This window comes from Temnothorax nylanderi, unplaced genomic scaffold (genome assembly GCF_030848795.1).
Source record: "Temnothorax nylanderi isolate EJ_2023f unplaced genomic scaffold, tnyl_v1.0 TNYL_tig0023_pilon, whole genome shotgun sequence".
Classification (NCBI taxonomy): Eukaryota; Metazoa; Arthropoda; class Insecta; order Hymenoptera; family Formicidae; genus Temnothorax; species Temnothorax nylanderi.
Window position 1 is genome coordinate 1,335,896 of NW_027249085.1, and position 18,657 is coordinate 1,354,552.

The 18,657-nt window shown below is 38.9% G+C and overlaps 3 protein-coding genes across 4 annotated transcripts; 1 reads left to right on the top strand and 2 right to left on the bottom strand.

Annotated features, from left to right (window-relative positions):
* The first annotated feature begins 10 nt into the window (after window positions 1-10).
* Window positions 11-10,384, top strand: Stat92e (Signal transducer and transcription activator Stat92E). Of its 2 annotated transcripts, none has more exons than XM_071700773.1 (10): window positions 11-502; window positions 1,772-2,013; window positions 2,108-2,264; window positions 2,351-2,691; window positions 2,808-2,951; window positions 3,036-3,507; window positions 3,648-4,323; window positions 4,407-4,571; window positions 4,642-4,879; window positions 8,306-10,384. In XM_071700773.1, exons 2-10 carry the CDS (start codon window positions 1,886-1,888, stop codon window positions 8,478-8,480), a joined length of 2,496 nt encoding a protein of 831 aa, XP_071556874.1. In that variant the 5' UTR covers window positions 11-502; window positions 1,772-1,885; the 3' UTR covers window positions 8,481-10,384. The 2 variants fall into 2 exon arrangements, with proteins under 2 accessions (XP_071556874.1, XP_071556873.1); XM_071700772.1 differs by having other exon boundaries at window positions 1,863-2,013.
* A 528-nt stretch (window positions 10,385-10,912) lies between these two features.
* Window positions 10,913-13,620, bottom strand: LOC139769583 (uncharacterized). Its single transcript, XM_071700782.1, has 5 exons — window positions 13,354-13,620; window positions 12,595-12,915; window positions 12,016-12,265; window positions 11,640-11,911; window positions 10,913-11,318 (listed from the first exon to the last, which is right to left on the bottom strand). Exons 1-5 carry the CDS (start codon window positions 13,500-13,502, stop codon window positions 11,063-11,065), a joined length of 1,248 nt encoding a protein of 415 aa, XP_071556883.1. The 5' UTR covers window positions 13,503-13,620; the 3' UTR covers window positions 10,913-11,062.
* Window positions 13,621-14,895: 1,275 nt separating this feature from the next.
* Window positions 14,896-17,733, bottom strand: LOC139769581 (phosphatidylinositol 4-kinase type 2-alpha-like). The gene is made up of 6 exons (XM_071700780.1): window positions 16,856-17,733; window positions 16,573-16,691; window positions 15,964-16,456; window positions 15,617-15,882; window positions 15,374-15,513; window positions 14,896-15,294 (listed from the first exon to the last, which is right to left on the bottom strand). The coding sequence occupies exons 1-6, from the start codon at window positions 17,226-17,228 to the stop codon at window positions 15,201-15,203; spliced, it is 1,485 nt and encodes a 494-aa protein (XP_071556881.1). The 5' UTR covers window positions 17,229-17,733; the 3' UTR covers window positions 14,896-15,200.
* Window positions 17,734-18,657: the final 924 nt, after the last annotated feature.

The following is an 18,657-nucleotide window of genomic DNA, read 5'->3' on the forward strand; positions in this document are numbered from 1 at the left end:
GTCGTCCGACGGTGCCCGACGGCCTGTGATGTACGCGGCCGAGAGGACGGCCGAGGGAGCGGATTGGAGCGGAAGCGGCGGTAGGAGGACACTTCTTCGGGGTGTAACTTTCGGGAGAAGGGACAGAGACAGTCAGGTCCCGAGGACGAGGAGCGGGCATTATTGATGGCAGCGTGGGTGTGAGTCCGATCGCGCGCAATAATTACTCCTTTCCGCGATTATTGCGCGGCCAGTGCGGATTATAGCTGACGTCGCATCCGCGCGTCAGCGATAAGTTTCAAGGTCGCCGGCGCGAAACAACTATTCGAAGAGGCGAGCGGAGCAGCGGCAGCAGCAGCAGCAGCAGCAGCAGCAGCAGCAGCAGCAGCGGCGGCGGCGGCGACGGCGACGGCAACGGCAACGGCTACGATTACACGTACGCCGTATGTATTGCGTCGTATAACGTCTTCGCCGAGAAACGTCTTCTTTCCGAAAACGTGCGAGTAGCGGGGACGAGGATCGGGTGAGTTTCCGAGCAGTCTCGAATTCCGGAGCCGAGTCTTCGTTCGCTCTTTGCCCGCTGTTCTACCCCCGCTTCGTCCTCCCCCCCCCCGCTCCCTCTCGCCATCCCTTCCCTTCTCTCCCCTCTTTATCCTCCCCCCTCCCCCCGCGTTCTTATCTATTTGCGTGTTACGTTGTTAATGTACGTAGCGCGCGATATACGCTTTTTTCTTCCCCTCTGCTTCGGCGAGCGAGCTTTTTCGTCGCGAGACCGCGAGACTTTTCGACGGACTTTCGTCGTCGCCGTGTTATTTTTTCCATTGGGCTCCTTCGCGCGAACTTCCGTTCCTTCCAAGTTTCGGCGCGCGACGTCTTCTCCTCCCTCGGCGAGTCCGCTAAATTGTCGCCGATAAAAATAAATCGGCGAGATCGCTTCATTTTTTTTAAACATAAATTACGGACGTAATTACTATCGATGCTAATTGTAAGCTCAATGAACGGGGGCGTCTCCAAGCGCGAAGTTCGAGATATTTTCCGAATAATAAGCCTCGGAAAAACTACGCGATTACTCGTTGTAGAAGATATTTCTGGGATATCTGGCCGCGAACTTTAGCAACGAGTCATCCTCGATGATCCGAGTGATATCAGATTACATAATGTTCGCGTATCGCAGTTTATTTGTATATCGAGATTCCGAAGCTTTCCGCGCGCGCGGCTGCAACGCGCGGAAGAAACATTCGCAAAATCTATTTATAATGATATTTTTTTGTCGGTACTTACAACTTGCCGAGATAATAGCGACGAAACGCCGTCGAACGTTTTCAAAACTGTCTATTTTGTATGTCAGAGTAATTTCGATTAAACAACTCTAATTAATCGACGATTGACACAGACGGCAGAATTGCCCGGGTCAATTTTTTTAGTTGTTTTTATCGCTCCTAATTTAAATATCTTCCTGTGTCAGCAAGAAATTAATCGATGATTGATACAAACGGCATAATTACCTCCTGCAAAATCTCATATTTTATTACCTCTAATTTCTTTCTTTTTCTGTCAATGAAAGACAATTTTATTCACGTTAAAGAAATACTATTATTTAATCGGCGATTAACCTGCGGTATTAATCGACGTATTAATTTTTATGGACTGAATACGGAACGAATTTTTGTATGACACATGAGTAAAAAGATTAGATTAGCGACGATGAATCGTATGAATCGTACTTGGAATTTCCAACTGTAAGCGGTTTTGCCAATTAGAAAATTAAAATCGCCGATTAAATTAATTCAAGGTTGGTCGCAGTCGCCCTTGAGATTCGAATATTTACCTGCGAGATGGAATATCTCGATTAACGTAATGTAACGGACACTTTCTTTGCTCAGAAAGATTACAATTATCTGACAAAATGGCGCTGTGGCTAAAAGCACAGCAACTGTCGCAAGACTCGTTGCAAAAGGTGCGCAATATATATGGCGAACATTTCCCGATTGAAGTGAGACACTTCTTGTCATCATGGTTAGAAGAAAAGCTGTGGTAAGAATAATATATAATTTTGGAGAAAGCACTTTTTCATTTAGTCGCTTTTAGATGAATGAGAATTTATATTATTTCATCGTTAATGTTTTAGGAATAACGTAGATACGGAAAGTCCACAGTTTGAGCACTACGTAAACAGCTTTGTCGGATCATTGATACTCGAGTTAGAATCAAAAGCAAACACTCTTACCACGGAAGATATGTTTGTAACAAAGATGAAATTGATAGAGGCTGCTACCATGTTCCGAGTGAGTTATACATCGTGCCGCTTTTCGTGTTTATTTACCTGAATTAAAAAAATGTTACTCATCTCTATTATCCTTTTACTATACAGCAAAGATACAGTGACAATCCATTGACGTTGTATAAAATAATTAGACACTGTTTGGGCACGGAGATGAAATTGGTGGCGGAAGCCGAACATTTAGGAGGTTTGATAACCAGTGACAGGGTCAACTTGATGTTAGGCGACACGGTTACGGAAATAGCTCATCAGGTCGATGTATTGCGGCGAAAGACATATGAGACCGGGGAGGACTTGCGAAAGATAGAACAGGAGCAGGAATCTTTTGCTCTTAGTTATCACGAGTGTACGAAACTCAATGCCCATTTGCAACATATCGCTATGCAAGTGCAGAATCAACAAAATATGGAGTTGGAAAAAAAGATTAGGAGGTAAAACGATTTGTTGGCAATTTAATATTGTATATATTACAATTACAATTTAAGACTTGTAGTAGATATTACAATTTCTGTTAACTTATGATACAAGACACTTCTTCTTTATTTAGACAAAAAGAACAGCAGGATCTGCAACTGAGTCAAAAAGTAAATGGCGTGGTTCGTCTACGTTTGATGCTCATGGAGAAATTGGATGATATTATTAAAAAATTGAATGTTTTACAATCGAGAATTCTCGACGACGAGCTAATAAGGTAAAGCATTGATATGTAAAGATAGTAAGATATAGACTTCTCCTCCTCTTATCGAGCTATCAATAATCCTGATATTTCGTTTAGGTGGAAGAGAGATCAGCAATTGGCTGGTAATGGTGCAAATTTCGCGTCCAACAATTTAGACTCCATTCAGGAGTGGTGCGAGAGTCTCGCCGAGCTAATCTGGCAGACTCGGCAACAGATCAAGGAAGCGGAACGTTTGAAGCAAAAATTCCAATGTGAACCACCAGGCATTCGAGATACTCTTCCAACTTTGAACACTCAAATCACACAATTTCTCAGTTCGCTTGTCACAAGTACTTTTATTATTGAGAAACAACCACCGCAAGTCATGAAGACCAACACTCGTTTTACAAGCACAGTGCGCCTTCTTGTCGGAGGCAAGTTGAACGTTCACATGACACCGCCGCAAGTAAAAGTGAGCATAATTAGCGAAACACAGGCAAACGCTTTGTTGAAGAGCGAGAAAATGGCAAAATGCGGCGAGGTCAGCGGCGAGATCTTGAATAATACAGGCACAATGGAGTATCACCAGGTGTGCGAGACTTTCGATATTCATTGTATGTTAAATGTCATAATGTGCAAATAGACAAAAGTATTTTGAGAAACGTCGCTTTTAATATCAATTCAAAGCTTAAAAGTATCATCGCGCTTACGTAATATTATATTTTGCAGGCGACTAGGCAACTCTCGGTGAGTTTCCGCAATATGCAGCTGAAGAAGATCAAGCGGACGGAGAAGAAGGGTACGGAATCCGTGATGGATGAGAAATTTTCATTACTATTTCAATCGCAGTTTTGCGTTGGCGGAGGCGAATTAGTATTTCAAGTTTGGACCCTGAGTTTGCCCGTGGTTGTGATAGTACACGGTAACCAGGAACCACATGCATGGGCAACGGTCACTTGGGATAATGCGTTTGCCGAACCAGGTAGGCAGCCGTTCCAAGTACCGGAGAAAGTGCCGTGGGCCCAAGTGGCGGAGGCATTGAACATGAAGTTCCGCTCGGCGACCGGTCATCCTTTGACCGAGGACAATCTCCGATTTCTCGCGGAGAAGGCATTCCGAAGCAATGGCAATTCAATCGGTCAGGATTATTCGAACATGCTGTTGAGTTGGGCGCAGTTCTGTAAAGAACCATTACCCGAAAGAAACTTCACCTTTTGGGAATGGTTTTATGCCGTTATGAAATTGACCAGGGAACATCTAAGAGGTCCATGGATCGACCGATACATCCTCGGATTCATCCGGAAGAAACAAGCTGAAGAGATGCTGGCAAACTGCGCGGTTGGCACTTTTTTGATGCGTTATTCCGATTCAGAACTCGGCGGCATTACTATTGCTTGGGTTGGAGGTAAAGTATCAAAACTAATTCGATATACACTGAGATAAATTTTATGTGAGAAGATACATAACTGGGTATCTTAACGTTATCAGATCAAGCAACATCAGAACATGTCTTCATGCTGCAACCGTTTACTAGCAAAGACTTTGCTATTCGAAGCTTGGCTGATCGTCTTGCCGATATGCAACATTTGCAGTATCTCTATCCAGATATTAGCAAAGATACTGCCTTCGGCAAATATTACACTCCATTTACTGGTACGTATAATAGACTAATTTTACCGTTTGTGAGTAATTAATAATAGTAATAATAAATTGATTTCTATAGATAACCAAACTCAAACGTCAAACGGGTACGTCAAGCCATATTTAGTAACGCACGTGCCAGGCTGGGGCGCTCTGCCCAGCATCGGTGGTCAAACGCCGTCCCATTCATCCGTAACAGGTGTAAGCAACAACGGCCAGAGCGGTCCGGGTGGAAGTTACCCTGCCACACCGCAGACTGTATTTCCACCGCATAGTCCACCAGATCCATCCACGCGGGACACGCCATCCGTAGCATCAAGGTCAGTCTCTTGGATATAATATCGGATCAGTAATCTTTACTTGATATTTCTACTAAATCAACTATGAAATATCGAGATGTCGATATGCCTTTACATTTGGTACTTTGTTATCCTTGAAAGAGAAACGAATCTCAGATTATGCACGATGTCCAGTGAATTAAGTAAACGATAGCAAAACATTTTTTCAATTGACGGCGCAACTTTCGAAGAAAATGATTTTTTTTCGTACTTAAAAATTTGTTTCATTTATTTCTTTTTTTTTATTACTTTCTTCACGAGATATCACTTTTTCATCGGTTGTGGCGTAATTTACCGGACATCTGTATATCGAAGTCAAACATATCACCCGTATTTTATGACTAATAATCTTAAGATAAAAATTCCAAGTTTTTCGATTGTTACTACGGTAGCATATAATTAGTTATGCTACCGTATTTTATGAATAATAATCTTAAAGTAAAAGTTCTAAATTTTTACCACTACAAGTATATAATTAATTGTGCTATCGTATTTTATGAATAATCTTAAAATGAAAATTCTAAATTTTTTGATTACCACTGCAAGCATATAATTAATTATGACTTTTAACAGATATTGAAACCGTTTTTGTTGATGGCACAGAAGATTTTATTTCTCGTCATTTGCTATCTCAGATTGTGAATGAAAATGAAACACAATACCAAAGTACCATATTACATCCCTCCGGCTTGAAAAAAATGAAAATCGAAGACAATAATTTATGTGAGCTTATTGCAAATGAAAACAAGTATTACACATTCCTTGCACTTAACTCACATTTTACATACATCTAGATTTTCTATTTTTTTTTGCAAAGACGGTCAGTATTTTTTTTTCATTTTTTTTTTTATAATATAAGTCTTTTGACAAGGATTTCTATAGAAAAATGTAATGATAACTGCGCGATCGTACTTTTTGTAAAAGTTTTTACGAAATATTGTATTGTTTAATAAGCTAAATGAGCGAGATAGATTTAAGCCAGATGAGCGAGAGGGAAAAACGAAGAGTTCAGACCGTAATGTACGATAAGACACGCATTATTCAACGAATTTTGTAATGACTGATACTATGTGTTGGACGATATTGGGTTATTCCGAGTATATGGTTGTCTGAACAAAACAACTGTGACGTGAATGCAGATAAATAATCATTATCTGCTGTAAAATTCAAAATATATGTGTAAATGTATGACTAGTGACGCCACAAAGTAACAATCACGTTAAATCATCATTTAATAAATTACTCAACGTATTCTTTTTTTTTTTACGGTTTTTGATTAACTCTTACATTGCATTTTCTCCCATGTATATTTATTGTGTGTACCCCAGTATTTTTGTCCAATAATAAGGCTTTATTTATACTATAAGTACATGAGACTTTACTCATACGATAACGTCCCAATTGTGCTTCAATCATTTGCTCAAATATTCTTCAATACACATATAAACAAACAGGAATGTTCATATTATAGTCATATTTAAATCTTGATATAATTCAGCTCTACAATTATAAAAAGAATTATATTACAAACGTATCATTTCTCAGCTTTACCGATAATACTATGACCCATATGGTCTGCTAAATTATTCAAATAAGCAATTACAGTCAGTATTTTAAAGGCTATACATCTATTTTTGTTATGGTTACGACGGGAATTTGTATTTGTTACGACAAATGCGTTTTCCAATTTTAATACAAGTTTTTGTCAAGACAGATTGAAATTTTAAAAGTATATATAACGAATAATTAATTTACAACTAAAAAATAACTCATTTATATATACATGTGTATATACATGTATGCAGATGTATATCTCTGATACAGATTTCTTTATATATAATTTTTATATATCTATAAAGATATATATGTATGTATATGTACATACATATGTATACAGAGTGCTGAAAAACTATATATAGACTTGGTGGGGGAGGGATACAGAGGAAAAAGTTGTTTATTTTATTTCCCTGGATCCCCCTCAGCGAGTTTGTCTACATTGTTTTTCAGCATCCTGTATACTTTAGACTATACATATTGTTCATTAATTAACAAAAATGTTGAAGTAATATTCATTTGAAGAATGAAACAAAGGCAATTGACAGCAATGCAACTCATTACCTATAGCATGAATAAAGCCTGATTAATCAGCTATTTATAAATCTAGTATTAAAAGGCATTGCTACTGTGTAAAAACTTATGAATAATGCAATATTAGTATTTTGAGGAGATTCTAAATGAATTACTATAATATTATAAAGTGCCTTCACGCACAATTGCAATTTTGTATATCATTAAATTTATGTGTTTAGTTTATGCGTTAAATTGTATAATTGGTATTAAAAATGCGATCTCTGTTTTCTACTCTAATTTTTAGTATTGTTTATTTTTTGACACACACACACACACACACACACACACACACACACACACACGCGCGCGCGCGCGCGCACATACATATACACATGCACACATACAGAACACAACACATATTGTATAACCACACGCAAATTTTTATAATCAAAAGGAATTTAAAATTTATTAATAAATTTAACAAACAGATACTTTATTTCAACATATTTCGTTTTTATCGTTGAAACGGCTCTATTTCGATTAAGTATTCATATATAATCATATCTCAATTGTGGACCATTGTGAAATATTGATTAGAAATTAGGATAAAATTAATTTTTCGACTGCCAAGTATTTTTCTATGATTCATTTTTCTAATGCAACGGCTTATTCATGGCTTTAATGTAGCTTTTATACTATTATATAACTTTTGCATACTGTAGCTTGTAATGTTGCATACATGTAGCGTAAACATTCGCGTGTTAAAAAAATGCCACGTTTAGCAGAACAGGTGCGCAGATATGTTACTCGTATAAGATAACTGTGTCTGTAAAAGTAAAAGAGGCAAAGGCCTGGAGCAAGCCGGTACAACCACAACAGAATGTTCAATACTATTCTGCAAAATGCAGCTCCAATCACTCGCAGCTGGCAATTGAGCAACGTTATTGCTCGCGGATTCATTGGAACGATATTGCCGTTTCGTTGCTCTCGTGCGCCGCACGAGTCGAGAGGTAAAAAACGACGGGAAAAGAATCATTTACGAATTTTACGATTCCCATTTTGCTTTTCTCGGAGACGACAAGTGACCGACGTGCAAGTCTAGTTTTGGGTGGGGCTCTTGTGGTTGTGATTCGTACTCCCTTCGCCGTGTTGTACCGGCTATCCCGGCTATAATCGGTCACCTTCAAAAAAGTAGTGAACGATACATTCCCAGATTGAAAAAAAAAACAAGCTAGAGAGAAAGGAAAGATACGGAGGGAAGAGAGGGCGAGATTTAAACCTACGATAATGATTATCGAGGATTGCCAGTGATTGGGGTTGTGTTTTGATCTGTGGTAGCTACGCTCCGGGTCTCGGCCAGTCAGGCGTTGGGCAGCCAGGTTCGGACATGGACTACATGGAGATGATGAGTAACAACGAGTTGTCATCGATCGACGAAAATCTCAACTTGGATCACTTGAACAACTTCGGCTTCGACTTCATGCAGTACAACCAATCTACCAAGCTGCAATAGGAGGTATGCCTACGAGACGCACCGTCGTCCTTGAGATACGACGGCACATCCGTTGCAGGCCTAATCCCGACCTTTCTTCGATCTCTATTTATCAGTCACGCCTGAAGCGCGCCGGAGGCAATCGAATGCAATGTATCGCGAATTGTTAACAGGGGAGGGATATTAACGTATCCTAAAATAATGCAATTATATTTCTTTTTCTCTCTTCTCTTCTTTTATAACAACCATTCATAGCCAGTGTTTTCTAGCTACGAAAAAATTGGCTTTCTTATATAACTTTAGAAGATTATAGAAAGATTGTTATCACTTTTACCTAATATGATATATATGTAATATATCTCTGTTGATCTTGTTCTCTTATACTCAAGTTGCACTGACTGAGCAATACATTCAAGGGCTCTTGCGTAAATCATGTTGATACGTTAAGCAATTCACTATTAAATAGATTCGAAGACATTCGTATCTGTTTAATGAATTGACGTTACGACTAAAATTGTGATCTTTTTCATTAATATATCTAATATTTTTTAATGAAAAGGAACAAGCTATTCTTAGATTCAGTGTTTCTATATATTCCAAATTTATTAATTCTTCTAGTGAGATAACCAAAAATTGTTTTTTCATATTCGTTTCCGTTAACGATTTCATTAATTTTATCCTCTCCTTAAGCTCTTCGTATGTATCATTTTTTGTAACGTTCATGAATGTAATTTAAGTTCTTACACAAAATGTAAAAGAGACTTAGTACAAAGATTTATATATTATTGTCTATAACATATGAAGTGCTAAGAGAGTAATTATAAATAGAATTGTATGTCGCTTGTGAATAGCAGATTATAAGCTCTATTAAGCAGATATACATATATCTATCTATATTACATATATATATATATATATATATAGTATTACATATAGAGATTGATATAACAATTATTTTTGTTAAACACTTAGATCGTTTTATAGAGAACATTTTAACGAAATACTGTAAATCATATTATATCTTTCTTTCTCTTTTTTTATAATAATTTGTGTAGTTAAAGTACCATGGTTACAAATTGGTTTTACATCTTTAAATGATTATAAAGAGAAAAACAAATTCCTTGTAATATTGCTTGCCTAATTAAAATGTTTAGGATTATTAGATAATGATAGAGACTCATTGAAGAGAGATTTTTAGAGCGTACGCTCATGCTTCAACAATGCATAGACCATCATTTCCACGATCACCTAGTCAAATTGCCATTTACATGCATTTTGAATTTTGGAAATAGAGCATTTGGATAGCAAGGAAAAGCAGGGAATCGATTAAATTTTTGGTTTCGTCGCATTTGGTTCAGTTACACAGAAAAGTAATGTTAAAGGGAACGATAGCGCGTGTTATGTAGATTTAAAAGTGCATTGTGTGATGTAACCTGAAGTAAGTGCCTTGCGCATTTTTAAATTTTGTATTCTGCAATATTTCGGCAAGTTCTGTAAAGATCTCGTCGATTTAAGATTATATCATTTTAACTAATTTTTAAGAAAGTTTTTTTTATTTCAGTGATATCTCAAGTTTCTTGGACCTATGTAGTATTTTGCCGAGAGTTAAGTTGTCTTTGAAAAATAATTTAGGGTGTACTTGCGGCGATTTAGATTGAAATCTAACACAAACTTTTAGAATTATTTTTAGAATTAAGGAATATTTTTAGAAGTATAAGACAGAGAGAGAAGGGAAAAAGTAAGGAGACTAATTTTCATAGAGTTTACATAAAATCTCCTTATTTTTTAACTTGAACTAGCTATAATAACTTTAAGTTATTATAGATAATTACTACGGTGCCCCATTCCCTCCCCTGTATGTTTTACGATATAACGTGACACGTATGTTTAAACGCGGAATAAAGTACATTGTAGAGCAAATATAATGGTTGTTTCTTTTTTTCTTTCTACTTTAATGGATATTCATCCCTATTGGGGTAAAGTACCGCGGCTTTGCAATGTATAACATGTGATTTGTTTAAGTTTTGGACACTTGTTTCTATTATATACAATGAAATAATATTTTTCCATCAAAATCTGTTATATCATAAGTAGAATGGCAAGGCAGAAACTTGGGTCTTTCCCTTGGTAGGCGGCTACCCATAAAGCTATCCAGTAACCCGGCTGTTTATTGCTGTAGCTATATTTAGAATAGAATTCACACGATTTGCTCGATGTATACCTCCATATCCGAAATCTCGAGGAGCAAGATGTAAATTCGATGTTTTTGATGTTATCTATGTTGTTAATTTAGATTTAGATGCCATGATTGCAGTACGAAGAATTAATTAATAATTATAATTATAGTTAGCGCAATCATTTCTATTTACTGGCATAGCTTTTTAGCAATATATTATTAGCTTCCTCAAAAGGAAAGTATACTCGAAATAAATATTAAAAAATTTAAAGAACGATTGTTTGTTTTTTTACTCTAAAATAATTTTATTCATAATAAGGTTTTTGTCCCAAAAATAGGGAACGTTGGCTACTGCGGGTTTAAAATAACAAAAGTAGATTGCAATTTATCTTCAGCATACAGCGGACGCTATTCAATCCAAAAGCATTTAAGACTCTACTGTCGGAGCAGACGAAACGTTATCCTGTTTCTCAATTGGGCAAGGACACTCCGCGCACGAATCGTCCTCGACATAATGACCTGGCATGGGATAACTCATGTGATAAACCGTGTCGCAGACCATCGGATATTCTGGAGCTTGATATTTGCTCCTTTGAGCCCATGGGAGTTCTTCTTTAGGTTTCGGCGCCCACGTTTGGTATGATAATTTATTTATCGTCTCGCAGTCGATCTTAGTTTCCGGCCTGGACAGAGATCGCATCGCAAGATCGATTACTAATTTACAATTCGAAACACGGTCGAACACACGTCACGAAGAGATTTAAAAGACGGAATAAATCAATAAGACGATAATAGTCGGCGCTAATTAGATGTTGCGCAAACAAATACATAACTAAATTAAAGCAAAGTCAAAACAATAAAGAAATTGATTACAAAGTCAAGTAAATCTTTTCAAGGCGTCCTCGGAGGAAAGAGTTTCCTCCTGATAAACCGAGTTCTAGCTGCATCACAGACGTCCTTTGAACTGTTTGAATTGGACATGTAGGTTTCTCGTTTCTCCTCACCTGTAATATTGCATAACGGGCTTGTAGCTGCGAACAGGTTTTATCACGTCGGGTTTTACGTAAGATAATCCGGTAGTTGTGTCTCCCTCCAACGGTACGTCGAGTGTGCGGATATTATCAGAGGGGACGATACGGTCCGGACGCAACGTCGTTTTTGCTACGTATTCGCAACGGGTCGTTGTTTCCGATTGCATTTTAGCGGTCGCCAACATGGTCCTAGCGCGCGGCACAAATAATTTTCGCTTCTCGGTCCAGACTCGTTGATAACTCAGCTGCAAGGTAACTCGCGTAATGAGAATTACGAGAGTTATAAGTCGCGGCAGAAACTATCGGTTTTTTATCGTGCGACTCGGGAATAATTATAACGAACTCGCACCTTGTTAGTCGTATCGGCGGACATCCTTGCGTCGGGGATAGAGATATTGCCGCAGGGAACAGACGGCACCACGCGCTCCGCTTTACCCGGTAGATAACTCTCCTTGTAGATAGTCTTATCCGCAAATTCCGCGCCGTAAGGAAATACATACGTCGCGACGGGTAAGAAGGGCTTCGCCGCGGAAACTGCATCGTTCTCCATATAGCTCTCGGAATAAGTTGTCTTGCCGCACATCGCGGTGTCCGGTGGCCTTCAAACATTCGAATTAATATCATCTTTTATGTTACAGAAAATAAAAGCATGCAGAAAATATTTCTATATTTGTTATATTGTCACGTAACAAGCAAAGGGACAGAAGAATTTTATTTCATATTTAAATTTTTCTAATTAAAACAATATAATATCTATTATTATTATTATTATTAAGTAAGATGATTCTATATGTAATATTCAGATTTATATATATTTTTTACGTTATAGAAAATAATTGTAGAATATATATCTATCATTTGGATTTATTACGTTTTTTATTGTTAATAAATTTGTTACTGTCAGGATGTAACACTCGAATTCACGTACTTGTACGTTGGTTTCTGCGTCCAAGGATGAAATTCTTTTTTAACGATGACAAAGGGCTGATAGCTCAGTTTTTGCGTTGTCTCTTTGGTAAGCGGCTGGCTCGACGGACGGTACTTTAATATCGGTTTGAAACTGATTACAGGTTCAATAGGCCCTGGAGAAACGTAGGACAGTCTTGCCATCGTTCTGTCGTCCAACGGAGCTGAACTTGTGCGAATATTTCCACAGGGTATAATCATCTCTGGCCTCTCCACGCGTTTCGCCACGTAATCGTGGCGGACCGTCGTCACAGTTTCCATCATGCCTGTGCTTGTCAGCGGTCTAACAAAATTATTATATTAACGTACTCCAAACTTTATTAGCATGTCTATCGACAATCTTCCAAATTAATCTTCTCTCTTCCTCTCTGTCTCGTTTTTAGTATAACAAAGTAAAAGAAATACAAAAAAGTCTCTTAACTTAAGATATCTCAAACTTGCTCTGTTGAACTGAAAGACAATTAAGAAACAAATGTGTGAATCTTTCTTTGATCCAGGATTTTATGTTTCTAAATCGTCATTTCTCGCAACTCAAGAATTTCGACGTATAATTGCAGACAAAACCGCTGAGAGTTCTTAGATAATACATATATATATATATACACAGCATAATTTAAATATCTTCGTTCAACGTGGAGATCCTGTTCGTATTAGATAAAGTCCTCGTTTTACAATTATGAATATTGATGCATATAATGCTACAACAGATACTTTGTCTTACCTACGTTTCGGTACGATAGGCTCCGCTTTAACGATCTGCCATACGGGTCTGTAGGATAGTTTGTTTGTTGTCTCGTCGAAAAACTTGCCAGTACTTTTTTGAAAGCTTTGAACGGGTCGAATTGGTTGTAGTCGCGCACAACGCGCCATTTCGCGATCCACATTTAGATAAGACGAGTGATACGTCGTCCTGTCTTCGAATTGCTTCGACGGTACCTTGTGTAATCGCTCTGGTGCGAAAGATTTTGCACGTGCAGGCTGCACGTATCTTTTGTACTGTGGTTAGTAACATAAATATTCAATTTACATAAATATTAATAATTGCCAATAATAATATGTTGTATATTATACCAGAATATAATATACAATCATGATAATTACAATCGGATATTAACAATTATAAATTATTATGAATACATTAATAATTTGTAATCAACCAAATTATTATAACAAAAAGTTCAACGTTGCGTACGGAATATTAATCATAATAGTAGGTAGTTTTTCAGTAGTATGATAAGAGAATTAAAAATAAATTGATTAAAAATTCGTAAGATATTGACGAGATGACAATTACTTTTGTCTTGCATGGACATGCCATCGTTTTGGTACATGATGAGGCTTTCCTCTTTGAACAAGCTTCAACAACCTCCATATTGCAGCTTTTCCCTTTCAGATCCCTTTTCTTATCGTATATTGTATATATGTACAACGCACAATTGCATTAATATTGTTCTGCGTAAACAGTGTCGTAATAAATATCAAAACGTTCAAAATAATATCTTGGAGTCGAAGTTTCATAACATTTTAAAAACCTGATTAAAATACGTCTGACACATGGTCCAGAACTAACTTCGTGTTATTCTCGTCGTAAGATATGTCGTTGTGATATCAGTTTTGAACTCGCATAGGATTGATTCGCACATGATTCTATTTCTCTCACGATACGGCGTGTATTACAAAAGAGAAAATAGGCAAAAATACAATTTCATAAAAATTGCGCTAGAAACTCTATTTCGTTTATGTATTCCAGTAGCAATTTGTACTTAATGTATAACTACGTGAAATTCCTGTTGTCAGTACATGTGCGACGTGACGTTACATGCGTACTACAAGGATCACAGTTTAATTTCCAAAGAATTTATACATTCCAAAGAATTATACATTTAAGTATCTAGCGACCAGCATCAACACCTCACTAGAATAACTAATGCCACCTTCTCAACGCGCGAGAATAGAAGAAAGAAAATATCATATATTCAAGATATTTTTAACTTTCAACTTTCAAGTTGTAGCATGACATTAGTCGTTCTCTAGGTATTGATTTATGCACTCCTTTCACGGTACCGATTGGCACAAACTACAATGTGTGTGTATATATGTATGTGTGTATGTGTACGTGTGGAAGACACGCGAGAGACATTTCGTACAACCTGGCCTGTATCTTTTTTTTATGTTCATAAATTATATATTATAATCTAAATCACATACGCCCTTTTTTTACACTTCGCACATTATGCGCATTAAAAGAAAATGTGTTTTAACATTATATATATATACATATATTTACTGTATACAATATAGTTGTACGAATATCTTATATCCCAATTAAACTGAGAGAAAAGAGATTATAAATACAAGACAGCCTAAAAAGGATAACCGCGTTTTCCTGATCAATTTGCAGCCTCACTATAGAAATAAAACTTAAGAAAGAGAGGTAGAAATGTAGGATAAACTTAGAAAAATAAGTAATAACATTTTTCGCGGCGGAGAGGACAATGTGACTGACACTGATACCACTGACACACTTATTCACGAGCACTCCGATTCAAGTCACTCTGATTTTCGTTTTCAACACCAGGAGAAGAACGGACTCTTGTTCTGGAAGCGCTGGGTAAACGTGTCAGAGAATGAAAACAACCGGGGAGCGCCGTTTCCTTTGGCCCTAGAATAAAATGTGTGAAACTTTGTAACATTAATTATTATATATCTAAAAATAAAAGTAAAAAAATATATATATATACTTTTCCACGATTACAGCCGGCATTTGTACCAATTGCACGGGGCTTTTAGCGTCTTTCAGAGCCTGCTGCAGATTCAAAATTTGGCCGCGCATCACGCTCATTTGCCTATCGAAGTGATGTCGGTCAAAGCCCTTATCTTGCTACGGAAATAGACGAGCAAATTATGTGTGAGATTATATTGTTACTCGAGTGACGAGCGAAACGCGATACGCTCATTCTCGTCAAATAATACATGCAGCATACTTTAAATAGTTGATACAGATCATCGCAGAGATCCTGTACGAAATTCTGATCCGAGAGTTGCGGCAAGACTAGCTCTCTCGTGACTTCGCTGAACGGCTGTTTCGCTTGAGTTAACCATGCCCAGTGGTAAGGATAAGCCCTCCAAGAATCTGGATGCTTAAAGGGAAAGGCCAGGCCGTTGTCGATCGCCGCGATCTTCACTTCACCCTGTTCAGATCCGTTCTTGCTAACACTAGTATCGTATTTGATCAGCCAATTGTCGTTACCTGCACAAGCGGGATATTCGTTGTGAGGAAAGAAACTATCCAGCTAACGCTATTATGAATAGAAACGGTTTTATCGTTTACCCCTGTCTGTATTTCTGATGATATAATCTAGGATGACCAAACGTTCGAAATGGAGTTGGAAATCTCGACTCAAATGCGCCGGCATGGACTCGTTCTCCCATCGCCTTAGCCAGTAATCGGCGTCCTTGTAACCATCCACGAAGACTTGGAAGGAACCGACCTTCGGCGGTAGACCGATACGATTGAAATGCGATCCCACCGTAGGGAACTGCTCCATGATGGCTTGCTTCATGCGTGCCTTCTGACGATCCAAACGAGGATAATTGAACACCTCGCTGACGAGTTTCACCACTCTAGTGTTCGGCACGATGCCGAGACCCAGCTTGCGATCGACCAGGCTGGCGCCAGCCTCGCTCAGGTATCCTTGATTCGGAATCAAGCAACTCCTGCCGAAGCAGCACGGACAGCAGAGCTTGTGCATCCACTTTGTCCATTTTGGATTCAACCTGCCGTAAGGTTCCTCGTCTTTTGGCTTGAACACACCTATGATTTTCTGACAAGACAGTACAGAATCATCGTTATTTGCACATTCACTGTACCACGCTGAATCAGAAGTGACAATAGCGCCGAAACTTCTTACTTTCGAGCAGGTTAGAAGCTACATCTTACCCCCGCTGGATTTTTTACAAAGTAACTTCCGCTGGAACCCTGGTATATCCTGTCTGGGTAAACCCCATTGTCTATCGCGCATTCAGCCTGCCACACCAGTTCCGAGAACTGTGGATCATCTACAAATACATACATATATACGTCAAATGTAATTTCCTACGCGTGATAACAAATATGAAAAATGATGATTCTTCGAAGGTCACTAGATGTCATGAATCACCAACAGATATACATGGGAGGCAAGGGGACATCGCTGTCCTCTGTCTCACAGCTGGAAACGAACCTGGAAACCTATTGAACGTGACGTCGAGCTCCAAGCGACCGAGGAGAGGCTGGCTCTCCCGGTCGATTCCGGAGGAATCTATGGCTAGGGTTTGGTCGTTGCTCAAGCCAGGAATGAACTCGACGTCGGGGAGCAGGTCAGCCGGCGACGGCGGCTGATCGTTCTGCAATGACAGGCGCTGATGGTGGCTGCTACTGCTGCTGCTGCTGACGGGCGCGATGGACAGGTCCACCAGCGCATCGGTGTCCACCAGAGCGGCAGCGGCAGCGGCGGCGGCGACGGCGGCGGTGGCGGCGGTGGCAGGGTTGGTATTGTTCTGGCTATGGTACTCTCGGTAAGGCACGTGCAGCTGCCGTTGTTCGGAGTCGCTCATCACAGACCGCTCGCTCTCGATGACGACGATCCCGCTCCGCGAGGATCAACGCGGACCGCTCGCTCTCCGCTCTCCGATTATCCACCCCGGGCTCGAACTCGGGTCGGGTTTCGTTAACCGAGCCAACGAGCGGACGATTATCACTCTTACGACATTCCCGCGTGCTGCCTTCCGCCTGTCAGCGACGCGCGCTCGTTCGCGTTTTCCTCCGGTTGCTGCGATTATACGTGTATACCGTGCCAGGGTGCGAGGAATGCATTAGCATCGTCGTCGATGCGTCATTCGGTTCGGATCGCACACACGTATTGTCACATACGTAACGTAGCGTAGGTAGGCCAGCACGCGCAGCCCGCCGTCGACGTCGAGAGGATGATGACAGAGCGGCGTGGGAGGGAGAGGGAATGACCTATTGCGATCTAACCCGATTAACCAAAATGCGGCCCGTCATTCTAGCGGCGGACACTATCAGCTGATAGGATTACCGCCATGTTTGCGCGCTACGTATGCAATGCATGTCTCTTTTTTCTCTCTCGGGCTCTCTCCCTCTCTCTCTCTCTTTCTCCCTTTTCTCCTTCCTTCTCCATCTTTTTCTCATATGATCCGCTGCGGTTACCGCATTCGCTACGTCGCGGCATCGCCGTGATTGATCCCGATCGATTTGTCGCCGCACGAGCTCTTTGCTCTTTGGCTCGATCGTACATCGAATAATCGCGATAGTGCACTCGCCGAGGAGATTATCGTAAATCGTATTTTATATATCTCAAAGCTCGAAAGGATCAATCAAATTTCGATTGTCCTATATCGCGTTTCGCTTTTTAAATTTCGATTAATTTTTAGTTGAATTTGAACTCGTATTTTCGGCTCACTATAACTTAAGCGCATATCTCTCTGCGCCACAATCGTCACAAATATTATTAATTGTCTCGTATATATTTTGTATAGTCTCCTATATTTCAAATAAAAAGTATTTTAATTTTATTCCTTTTACCTATTAAATATAATTTTAAATGGAAACAACAGATTCTACTCGGTTTTTGTTACCTATCTGTCGTCAGATTGCATTACGCAGATCCTGAAATGTGTACTCTTATAATTAGAAAAATTAAAAATAATCAAATTTAATCATTTCTGTCGGCTAGGTGCCCGCAACCCGTAGTGTAATACAGCCTTTATATATATATATATATATAGTGAGTTAGATCAAAGTAGAGAAATAATTGTACATTACTTTCTACACTCGTAGTATAGAAAATAATTTACATTTTACCACACATTTAATTACTACGATTTTTACATTTAAATATATGCTTCTGCATTATTTGAATTTATTCAAGTATAACTTAAAAAGTCAAATTATTTATAATATTATACGTCTATTAAAAATATTTAAAGATTTTTACATTTAGATGTATAAGGGTGAAGTCCCCCA